Source organism: Melospiza georgiana, chromosome 10 (assembly GCF_028018845.1).
Source record: "Melospiza georgiana isolate bMelGeo1 chromosome 10, bMelGeo1.pri, whole genome shotgun sequence".
In the NCBI taxonomy this organism is placed as follows: Eukaryota; Metazoa; Chordata; class Aves; order Passeriformes; family Passerellidae; genus Melospiza; species Melospiza georgiana.
Window position 1 is genome coordinate 3,425,093 of NC_080439.1, and position 12,003 is coordinate 3,437,095.

Below are 12,003 nucleotides of genomic sequence, written 5' to 3' on the forward strand. Positions count from 1 at the left end.
TCTTGTCTCCCCCAACTAGTTTGGAAAATGCACCTCCCAAAATAAGTCCATAATTATGATTAACAACACGGGCCAGATCCTCAGTTGCTGTAAATTAGCATTCCCCAATTCCTTGCAGTGGAGCAAAGCCAATTCCTTGCAACACAGAAAGCTTCCCGTGCCCTTGGCATGCTGCTTTACATCTTTAAGGGTATTAACAAACATTCTTTAATGTAGCATTGTACAGAATTTGCTCTGGCCAGATCAAACTTTAAAAAGAAAAAAAAAAAAAGGATAAATCTGGCATCATGGTTTTAAAAGTCTTTAAAATTATCTCGTAAACAAAATGAATTACTTCAATATATTGTGTTGATGAATTAAATCAACAGAACTGCTACTGTTCTGTCGTGTGATCTGGCTGCAGAGAACAACTTTATTTTCTTCTTAATTTTCAGGTTGGCCATATACTTAACAATATTACTGTAATTCTGGCACAACTCTGTGGAAGAAGGAGCTCCAGTGAGACAGCACAGAAAGGAAGTAATTAACAAAAAATGTTTATATCTGTATAGTTGACTACAAAACATGAAGAAAAAAAATCCCCTACCACAGGGATTTTGGGGTTTAAGGATATGAATAGGCAATGAAAAATTCTGCACTTTTCATTTAATAAATCCTCAATAATGATCAGATTAATTTGAGCAGCTGAGTAATCATTTCTGAAAACAATCTCTGGTTTAGGCTGCTCTGCCATGCTCTCCATTCTGTTGGTGCTGATGAAAATGATGGTCCAAGGCTGGGATTAGTGAAGAAAAATCCAGAATTCCTGAGGATCCACTGACAGACACATCACATCTGAAACAGGTACTATTGCTCTTCCCAGATCTCCCCTCCTCAGCTTCCCCTCTTTTTCATCTTCCACCTGGGAATTGAACACACAGAGCCCAAAAAGGGTTTTGGAGCAATCCTAAATCAGGGATACTGTGAAGACAAATGGTAAATGTCTGTTACCCCAGCTGCTAAGTTAATTACTGTAATGGGAAACATCTTGACAGAAGCATTGCATATGGTTATTAGCAATTAACCCACCACTCCAAAAATCACAATTCTGCTAATAACAGAACAGAGCTCAGCCTTCCTAATTACAATCTCTGCACGAAAATTTCTTTATATCAGATTGGACTGTTAAAGCCTGTAACTAGCTACAATTTAAAAAGACTGGCAATGGAGATACTGAGAATTAGACAGAAAAATGAAAATAGAACAGGATGGCGTGACACTGACTCAAAGTTTTGGGCAACACTCGTTCATGCTTGGGGATACACAACAACTGTCACAGCCTGTTTGTAGGAAATTACACATCAAAATTAAAATGCTAATGAGGGGGGAAATATGCTTTAAAGTGGAGAGGATGGGATGAAAGATTATGAGAGATACCAAATCTTTTACAGAATTTGTGATCTGGACGTTGTTGTAAATAATGTGCTGAATTTGGATTGCACTGGAATGTGACAGAACAATTTTCTGATCACCAGGAGAAGAGAATAATGCAATTTCCATCCCTTAGAAAGTCCTTCAGTACTATATGGAGGGCACGAGCTGTTTTCTTTTTCCCCTAACCACTTGTACTCCAGGCAATTGCATCCCATTATAACTGCACAAAGCCACCAAGGGGAATTGGCACTTTACCTGCTCAGCTCAAAAGCTGGTTTAGCTGAGCAAGATGCAATTTAATTTACTCCTTTTCCCAGCCAGGAAAAGGTTCACTCTGCTCAACCTGTCCAGTGACTGCTTTGGTAGTGGCCAGGGTGCTGTTTGTAGATGCTGAGGTCAAAGATGCAGAAGTTATAGAAAATAAATTTCAGGACAGCAGGAAGGTGCCTGGTTGGTCATAGCAAGGATGTGGAATATAAAGGAGTCACTAATGCTGTTCCCTGAGCCCAGTGTAAAAAGTGGAATAAATGAGTCAGCTTCTACCTCTGAGTCAGGTCTGAAGGTTTAACTGACTTGGGATCCCAGCAGATCAATTATCTCAGGAGGCTTTGAAACTCCTTCCACCAATGCTGCAACTCTACCCATGGGAGTCATCCCATTAAAGCCAACAGCTCTGCAGGATATTCTCAAATAAAACACAGCAGAGGAGAAAGCATTGGATTTGTGAGAAGAGCACATTGCACTGGCCGGGTTGGCTTTGGAGCTCAGGACAATGCCAAGGTCACAGCAGCTGAAGTCTCCTCAGAAAGGAGAGATTTTTTACCCCAGGGTTTGGCTGCAGCTGCATTTTGCTGTGTGGCCCCCAGGCAAAGGTCTCATCTCTTAAGTGGCCTTCACTCTGCATTTCAGTACCTCCCAGTTCGCATGTTGCTGGTCCATTATTCCTAACAAGTGGGGATAATAAATGTTGTGTATAGTTTGTAATGATCACACACAGCTTTGAAGAACAATGTTGAATAGTTTAAGTTCCTTAAGATGGAAAAAATTAAAGTATTTTTTAAAGACTAATTTACCTCTCCTGGAAAAATCCCCAACAACCGAGGAATGAGATCTTTTGCTATTTTGCCATGATCTGATCCTAAAAATAATCCAGGTTGGGATGACATCACAGGACATAATGAACACTCAGCCTTGACATAATGAAGGTCTATTATTTAATGAAGAAAGATTTTCTGGGGTTTAAGAAATAAAATTATTAAAAACTATATTCTCTGCGGGAGGTAATGAGATTAGCTCAACACAAGGTCCTGTGGAGTTAAAACTACTCCAGACACAAGAAAGCCTCAGCCATTCATTGGAAATTTCAGGGTACAATTATTCTGCTCGAAGGCCAGATAACAGCTGTGAGTTTTCTTCCCCATGAAAAAGAAATCAGTTGATAAAATCTCCAAGGGATCATGTCCATGCAAGCTTCAAAGCAATGAACAATATAAAACCAGTTTTCTTGTTATGAATGGTAAATGTTTACCTACTCCAGCGAAGGCCTTGGAAAAATAAAAACCATACAGGAAACCACTTGTAAAGTGTGTGGAAAATGAGAAGTGGGTGTATCGTGTTACAGGGCTGCGAGGGAGACGAATGAATGCTCTGTGAAGCAGAGGCTGACTGCTGGCTGGTGAGGATGCTGGTGCACCCACCCAGCTGTGCCTGTCACAGGCTTGTGCAGGAGCTCCCTCAGAGCAAGGCGAGACCAAGGGAAGGAATCGCAGATTTTAGCCCTGGCTGGCTCAGGGCCCATCTGCTGTTCACAGCCCAGGGTCTGGTTAGTCACAGCTCTCTGGAGAGAGGGAAGCTGTGCTGTAATGCACCTGGAGACCTGCATTAGATCATGAAACGCTTAAGGTGTGTTTTTCTCAATTTTTTATGTGCTACTATGCACAGCTCCCTTTCCAGGTCAGTTGGTCTCCCTTCTCTCAGCAGTAAAGGGGAAAGAGTTGTGTTTTGACAGCACTAAAGGTCTGGAGAGATCATAAAGATGAGAGGATGATCTGGAGGACAGCAGGCAGCCCTGCGATTTAAAAACCACTCCTGAGTTCCCAGTTTTATGTTCTTGCTGTCTCTAACTCTCGGCTGCAGCGGTGTTATCCCTCCCTCAAGATGTTCAACGCGTTTATTTTCACTGTTACCTCTCGGAAGCGCTCAGACGCGATTGCACTGGGCATCCTGCACAGAACAAAGAAGGGCCAGAGGAAATAAAGAGCGGCCAAGATCCGTGTCCGTCAGCATCCCGGCAGTGCAGGGAGAGCAGGGCGGGCGGCCGGAGACTGCACGGGCATGGAGAACATCCCTGCGCATCTCCTGCCGGAGCTGATCCCCGCGGGATGCGGAGCAGGGGAAGCTCCCTTTGCAGGAGGAGCACAGCAGCGTTCCCGCGGGGAGCTCCCGGGGCACGGGACACGGGCTGGGCACGGCACGGCACGGCACGGCACGGCACGGCTCGGCTCGGCTCGGCTCGGCTAGGCTAGGCTAGGCTAGGCTAGGCTCGGCTCGGCTCGGCATGGCTCTTCGCGCTGCGGGGCGGGCCCGGCGGGGCGGGGATGGGGCCGGGCCGGGGCCGCCCCGCCCGTGGCGCGGCTCTGCCGCCGCTTTAAATGATTTGGGGGCCGGGGCTGCTGCTTCTGCCGCTGCTGTTCCTGCTACTGCTGCGGGTGTCGGTGCTGCTCCAGCCTCGCTCCCCGCAGCGCCATGCGGGCCGGGCCAGCGCTGCTGCTGCTGCTGCTGCTGCTGTCCGCGCTGCTGGGCTGCGCTCTGGCCGTGGGGCCGCGGCTGCTGCGGGGCATGTGAGTGTCCGTGCGGGCTGTGGGACTGGCTGTGTGGGGCTGTGGGAGCGTGTGAGTGTCTGTGCGGGGCTGTGGGACTGGCTGTGCGGGGCTGTGGGAGCGTGTGAGTGTCTGTGCGGGGCTGTGTGAGTGTCTGTGCGGGGCTGTGTGAGTGTCTGTGCGGGGCCGTGTGAGTGTGCGGGCTCGGCCGGGACACGCCGCCTGTGGCCCTGCCGGGGGGCTCCTGCTCCCCTCGGCTCCCCTCGGCTCCGGGGAAAGTTTGGGTGGGTTCGCCGCAACTCCGCGCATCCCCCAAGCCGCGGGGCTGTCCTGGCTGGGCCTGCGGGGCTCCGTGAGGGAGCGCTGGGCTGGGCTTGGCTTTGCTGTGAGAGGTGAAGGCAGCTCCTGCCTGTGCTATCAGCGTGGGGAGAGCAGCAGGACAGAGACCGGGGATCCGTGCGGGAAGGTCAGGGAGTGAGGAGCATCCATCCCATCCATCCCTCCATCCTGCCGCGGCCGGGAGCGCACAAAGAGCCGGGCCCGCACGTGTGCGGCTGCAGCGGCGCCGGGGAACTTTCTCCGAGGGGCTCTGCGCGGTGTGGGCAGCAAACGCTCTTTGTTGTAAACGCGGTGGAATGTTTGTGTCCGAGATGGTTCTCTGGTCGGGTTCTAGAAGGGAGTAGCTGGCCGCCTGCACGAAATCTCCGTTAAAGTTTTCGCGTGTTGAAATTGAATGTTGATGGAAACTGTTTCCTGTGTACCTTTACTTTTCCTTGTGTACCTTTCTCAACTTGTGTTTTAAGGAATGTTGTACCCCCCTCTCAAAGCAACCTTTTCAAATATCTGTGTATAGCCTAATTTCTAACCTCTCTTGTCTTCCTGGGTTTTATCTTCATCAACTTCATGCCACTCTTTCATAATTAATGTCTTGTATCTGCTTTCAGTTTAGTTCTCTATTCTGTCTGAAAATTGAGATTTCCAAGCCTATTGCTCATTGGCTTTCTATGCAATACATATTTACACGGCATTTACCAGAAGTGCTTTTAAGGTGGTTTATATTACTCCACTTTGCTGGAGCACGAAGTATTCATCACAGTGCTTAGAGAAGTTAAGCTCATTCTGTGGTAAAACATTTTCCTTTGTTAAAAGTGCTCTGTGTTCCTTTCAGGCATGCTTTGTGCTCTCTTTCTGAGCAATTACTCCATCAGGAGGAGGAATAGCATTGGCCTACATTAATCTGTTTGCATTTGACAGCAGTAATAACTATGATTCTGCACTTTTGAGGCTGGAGGTGCTGTTAACTGTGAATTGCCTCCAAAGAATTTTTCGTTTGCCTTTACCTTTTTAAAGGCTGTGTCACGGAAAGAGCAGAGGGAGCATTCCCTCCTGGAAGGGATGCTGTGTGAGGATGTTGCTGCCGGGCTGGAGTCAGTGGCAGCAGCAGTGCACTGTCAGCCAGCAGCAATCAGGAGCAGCCACACAAACCCCCAGACTGTGTCAGAGCATTCGGTGCTCTTCCCAACAGTCATAATTCTGAAATTACTGCCTTTCTTCCTGATTTTCCCAAGCTGGAGCAAGTATAAGTATTACTCCAAACTTTCTTGCTATTTAGGGACCTTGGTGTGAGCACAAATGCAAGATGTCACCACCCCTTAGGAGTGACTCTGCCAGCTTTCACCAAGAAACAGTGACATGTCCAGGAGGGTTTTTGAAATGAATTCTCTTTTTCTAACAATTCTGGTTTGACTTTGGTCATCTGCAGTCAATGAAATCAGAACAGCAAATGGATCCCTTGGAACACACCATGCCGAGTGTGTTCTTTGCTGTTGTTTTGATTGAGATCTTATGTGGCTGAGGCTGCACAGGATATTCCTCATAATTGTTTTTGTTCCGTTGCTAACTTGAGCATTTGCTCCTAGCTAGGAATGGGAGGGATCTGTGGGGATGTTGGTGTTCTGCTTCCAAGCCCCCTGAGGAGATTTAATGTAGAACAGATTAGAGAATTATGAGATATTTCTATCAACTGCTTTTCCATACAATTAGCCCTTGATGATCCTCTAATAGAACTTCAGAGAACTCTGGAATGACCAGAGAACAGATATGCCATTTTCATTGTAAAGCATATTTGGGCCTTTAAATGAAGAATTAGCCATGTCTGATGATAAAAAGCACATTTTTGACACTTTGTTGTGAGCTCTCTAGCCCAAAACTGGGGTGTGTAAGACAATGCAAGTGTGATGTGTGGTTATCTAGCATCAGGGGGGTTATCTAGAGACCAGGGGGAGCTGTGGGACAGGGCAGAAATGGGAACCAAAGGAGGACTTGGGTTGCTGTCAGAAGTGGTAAATCCTCTCCTAGACAAACATTCCCCTGGGAGCTGGAGCAGTACAGATGTCTGCTCATAGTCAGGGGCGCAGGGCAGAGCAGAGGCAGTGGAGCTGTGAGCTGTGTGCTGGGAACCCCCTTTGTGCAATAAATATCACCTTTCAGAGCTGGGACTGGGACAGGGCTCAAGAATGGATTCCTCTGTTCCCAGGTGAGGATTTCCTTGCCAAAGGCAGGAGATCAGTTTGGTTCTGTCAGCATTAAACCCCTTGCTCTGTGGCTCTGCAGGTCCAGGATGGCATCTGAAGGGGCTGCTCTGCTTTTAGAGGATCCAATCTCAATCTTGCAATAAAACTGTTTTTCTTTACTGCTCACACGTTGTATCTGCATATTTTCACTTTATCCACGAGCAGTCTGGTCGCATTCCAAGGAACACCTGGATGTGGATTCCTGGCTGAGTTACTGCTTTCCAGCTCCTCCAATTCTTTGGGGCAGTATCAGCTTTCTTGTGCTCCTCCTGATAAATCACGTTCCCAAAAGGAAACTCTAGCATCCACATGTTATCTGCATCTGCAAACCTCGAGTAAACCTGGCCCTTCAGCTGCTCCAGCTGTTGGGTGCAGTGGCACAGAGCTGGTTTTGCACCACTGCAAACAGATGTGCCTCTGGACACTTTCCTCAAGTGACACAAATAAAAATTCCTTTCAAGGTATAATTAAAAAAGGCAAAGTCCACTATTTTGAACATTTCAAGAATTAACTGCTGTTGTGCAAAGTGTTCCCTCTGAGTTGTGATTGTTACAGCGGAACAAATTGCATGTCAGTTTGCATATTTGGAACGCAGCGCAGAAAACAAAATGAGAAATGCTTCCATAAAGTATACAGAGATAAACTTAAACCTGGAGCCTGGAATTTTGTTATAATACTGTCCAAGTGATGTGAAAAGTAGATTGTGTAGTCATTTCTTGGTGAGAAATTGTCTCAATGTATTGGCTGTTTAGCCAATATACTTTATTTTCACCTCCAGTGATGTCAATTTGCAGGTGTGAGGAAAGCTTGTCTTCCTGGCATTAAATAAGGGCTTAAAGTATGTTTTCTTTTTTCAGTTGAGCTGAATAATGTAGTGGAATCCCCTTGCACTTCTTTGGATGGGTTATCTTACGCTTGAAGGTTTTGTAGTTAAAATTTGCAAGTTTTTCTGGTGCAAGTAAGGTTTGCTAGTGGTGTATTGAAATGTGTACCATAGTTTAATTTTGTATTAAATTTTTAAATCAAGTGGGATTAAGTATTTCTCTTTAAACCTTGGTTGAAGTGATGCTGGCCGCTGAGAGAGTCATTGGCAAATTTTGATTTTAGGCTGAATTTTGCATAACTTGTCTTCAGCTGAAACCTGAAGCCCTTCTTCCCATTCCTGTCTGCTCAGACTCCATAGGGCTGCAGCAAACCCTCACTCCAGCCTTTGAGGCTTGGATAATGTGATTTTAGCAAGCATGGTTTAAATGCATTGGCATAAAATTCCTGGTGGTTTCATCCCCTATTTCCCCAACCCTTGAATTTTCCGTTGAGGACTGAGATGTTTCTGATCTTTGTGAAGATCACACCGAACAGAAATAGGTTTTTTTTCCCAGCCCGTGCACTACAGGCTGCTGCCAGCAGATAGAGCTCATGCTGGTCAGCCCTGCAGCACAGAATCCATTCCTCAGGACTTGGCACTTCAAGCTTCTGTTTCACAGCTCCTGGAGGAATATTAATTTTGAATTTAGTCTTTTAACAGATGGCAAAGCGCTCTTTTCCTCGTTTTCTGCCCCAGTGTATTCACTGTCAGGAGACTTGAGGATAATGAACGAGTGTCGTGGTGGGACTGGGCTTTTCCTGATTTTATGATTTATGACGTTTTCCTGCTCTTCAGGAGAAAAATGAGATCAAGACTTTCTCCTAAACTCTGAAATAGCTGTAAGACAGCACAGTAATCTGATAGCCTGAAGTTGTTATATTTATCAAAGATGAACTTGAACTGTAAATATTTTCCAGTTTTAGAAACTCCTGAGTTTGTGTCAGAGACATCATAAAATGGTTTTAAATCTCACAAGAGGTTTAGAAACACTCTGCTCATAATCATAGTAGCTTACACAGTACTGTATGATTCTTAAATCTGCACATTTAAGGTAAAAAAGTAAAGGGGAATGCCCCTTCACTTTTAATGGGATTGGACTTCTCACATTACTCTCCAAAAATACACCCTAAGAGGAAAAAGCTTGTCAGGTTTCTTTAGGTGTAATTGTTATGGAATGTTGCTATAGTTTAGTTATTTATGCAACAGTTTAATGTGCTTGAAATGTGTTTTTGCAGTATTTCTTGAGAAAATTGCCTGGTTTTTGCTTTGACTTTCCTTCTGCATTGTTTTGCTTTTCCTAGTTGTAGGCATGCCATGGTCTAGGTATGACAGGCTGTGGAATATTTTTAATAAATGTGAAGAAACCCCCTGGTGAGGAGGGATGAGATTATCTGTGGTGGCAGACCTGGTCTCCAGGTGACTTTTTAGCAGAACTTTGATGGCAGTGACACTTTTGGCTCCCAGGGGGTTAACAGCCCATATTGCAGACTTGTGTTATTCACCAATTAAATACCTTCTCTCTTTGAACACAGTTAATAGATTTCCTTCCTCTGAAATCCAAGCCTGTTATTGCTTACATTCCCCTCTCAAATCTATTGCTTTTAATTTATTTCTGAGCAGAAAGAAATTTCCTTTCATTACTGCGAAATCAAAGCATTTGAAAATGATGTACTGAACATATGCAGCTTGTGCTTTGGGTTCCAGCTTCCAGCCTTGCTTTAAAACTAATCACTAATTGTTCCAGAGGGGAACTTGATATTTCTGCCTTTGCTGGGAGATGCTGTGGGCTGTGATGTGTGCCCTGAGCTCCATCTCAGTGCCTTTCACCTGGGGATGGATATTTGTGTGTGGAAAGGGGAATGTTGCTCAAGTCAGAGCGCTGACACTTGCTTTTGCAATCTCCAGTAGAAACACCTTGCGGTCTTCCCTTTGTAAGTCACAGCAGAGCTTGGCACAAAATCTTGTTTAGAAGAGAATGCCATGCCCAGACCATGTGTTTATGTACATGACCTAATTCAATATTGAAAATTTAGTATAATGTCTCAGGGTGTGCCTGAGAAGAGGCTTTATAGGGTGCTCTGTAATGTTTTTTAATGAAGAAATCCCCGTAAATTGTGGAATAATTGGGTATTTTGGGCCTGCTCTTCAGGTTGGAATATTCCTCTATAGTAAATAAGTTTTTATACACCTCAGCCCTCTGGAGACTCTTCAGTGTTTGTAATTGCTGGTGCTCTCCCTGCCTGACCAGTGCACCATCAAGGGTGAAAATACAGCTGTGTAAACTTCTCTCATCATTATATTGCTTGTATTTTATAATTGTGAGTCCAAGCCTGTCCATCTCTCTCTGTAGAGTAGCACCAGGAACCTGTGGGTTATTTAGAACCTCAGCATAAGTAATCCAAAAGATAAATTAAGATTTTTCCCCCTTCTACTTTGCCACTGTTGAACACTAATCCACTAATGCATGTAAGTTTTTCTGCGGTTCAAATTAATTAAATATTTAGCTTAACCAAGTTTTCTGAATGTTAAAGCAAACAACCAAAAACCTCAAACCAAACAAAAAATCCCAAACCCCTCAAAAATGGACATTGGTATCAAGGTAATGATTTATAGGGAAGTAAAAGACTTGGAATATTTTAACACCTAAAATGCTGGCATGTAGGGATTTTTCTTACATATATTGCATACATTAGATGTAATCATGTTTGATTGGAAGGTATATATTCCATGTTATTTTTAAAAGTAAGCTTTAAAAAAAAGTTTTGCTTTGAAACTGCTAAAATCTGGCAGGCACCAAAAAAGCAGTGAACAATTCCTGGATATGGTTGCTGAAACAGAACTGAGGATTTCAGTGCCTTCTAGCTCATTTCATTGTCAAACAGTGTGGCACCTGCTGTAAACCAGAGCGAGCTTTCTCTCCTTGTGACATGTGGTGTGACACTTGGAATGATTCTTGTGTTAATATTTGAACATCGGGTCCCTTTGTGCCTTCCTGCTGCAGGGAGCTCAGGTGTGTGCACCTGGCTGGTTTACTGGGGGCTGGAGTTTGCTGGGGTGTTACACACAGGGCACTGATAATGGCAGTGGGTGTAATTAATGTGAAATTACACCTAGAGCTTCCCCTCTCTGATTTCAGACTTTTACATCCTCAGTTTAATGTGGATTTTGGACCCTTATCTGCTTCGTCTTAACGATGATTGCATGCCTACTATTTCTTAGCCTCCTTTATGTGATATCCCATATGATTTTCTAATTAAGGAACATCCTTGGGACCTGGGTCCTTAAATTTTATAAAACTGAGTGTTTGTGCTGCTTGGGGCTTTGCAGGCCTGGTCACTGGTGCTCTTCTGGATGTGGCAAACAGAACTATAAAACTGGATGTTGCTGGGGATTGAATCTACATGATGCTAAGAAAAAAAAAAAAGAATAAAAATCACTCCCTGATTTTAAAATAAAAAAAAAAAGAAAAGGTGGCTTGGCCAATCATGGTTAAATGATCTGGATGTGCATGTTTACCTTCTGCTTTCCTTGCCAACCCAAACAGATGATTCTGTGCTGTGGGAGGGACGAGGATGGTTAAGTGGAAGGTAAACGACGGGCGCCGCACTTTGATAGCGGCAAGAACCAAAAATCTCATTGTTGTTATAATAGCTGAGTGTGTAATTAATCATCTCCTATCGATTTGCTCTTCATCTAGATGCAGGGCACAGAGGCTGGAGGAACTCTCATGTTATTTGGCTGCTCCATCTAATCAGAGGGAGGATGTCAGTGAGACACGGCAGTGCATTAGCAGCCTGTGGGATGGGGCAGCCTGGTGTGCTGGACCTTGCTGCCCACAGCAGCAGTGATAATGAGACCTAATCTAAATGAGCCTGGTGCTTGCAAGCCGTGTCCCACAGGGGCTGTGAACATCACAAATATTGATACAGGATCGGGAGAGAGCAGGGATTGATTAGTGGTCAAGGGAGCAGGATGTCCTAATTGTCTCTGGTAGTGCTGATTAATTTGATCAGGGAAATGAGCCTTAAAATAGATTAAGGGTAGAAAGGGGAGCTTGGCAGCTTAAAAAAAAAAAAATAAAAGCCTTTTCTGTCATTCTGACCTTTGTGAATTATTAAGCAATATGTATCTAGAGACAAAATTTATATATATAAGCCAATATATGTAACTTGCTCTTTGGACCTTTTGTTTCTGTGGTCTATTTCCCACATGTTTCTGAAAGGTGCCACCTTTTCTTTTTGCAGGTCTTTTTTATAAGACAATGGTGATGTTGGAGGGGATTCAGACAGTTAACCTGAAAAGCTCCTAACCAAATCCTTTGTAGCAGTGTTCA

At 44.6% G+C, this 12,003-nt stretch overlaps 1 protein-coding gene across 1 annotated transcript in view; it reads left to right on the top strand.

Annotated features, from left to right (window-relative positions):
* Nucleotides 1-4,129: 4,129 nt before the first annotated feature.
* Nucleotides 4,130-12,003, top strand: part of LOC131087754 (multiple epidermal growth factor-like domains protein 6) — a 192,240-nt gene continuing 184,366 nt past the window's right edge. Inside the window, exon 1 of the mRNA XM_058031609.1 lies at nucleotides 4,130-4,253. Within this exon, the coding sequence (XP_057887592.1) occupies nucleotides 4,159-4,253 (95 nt within the window). The 5' untranslated portion in view covers nucleotides 4,130-4,158. The remainder of the gene's footprint in view (nucleotides 4,254-12,003) is intronic.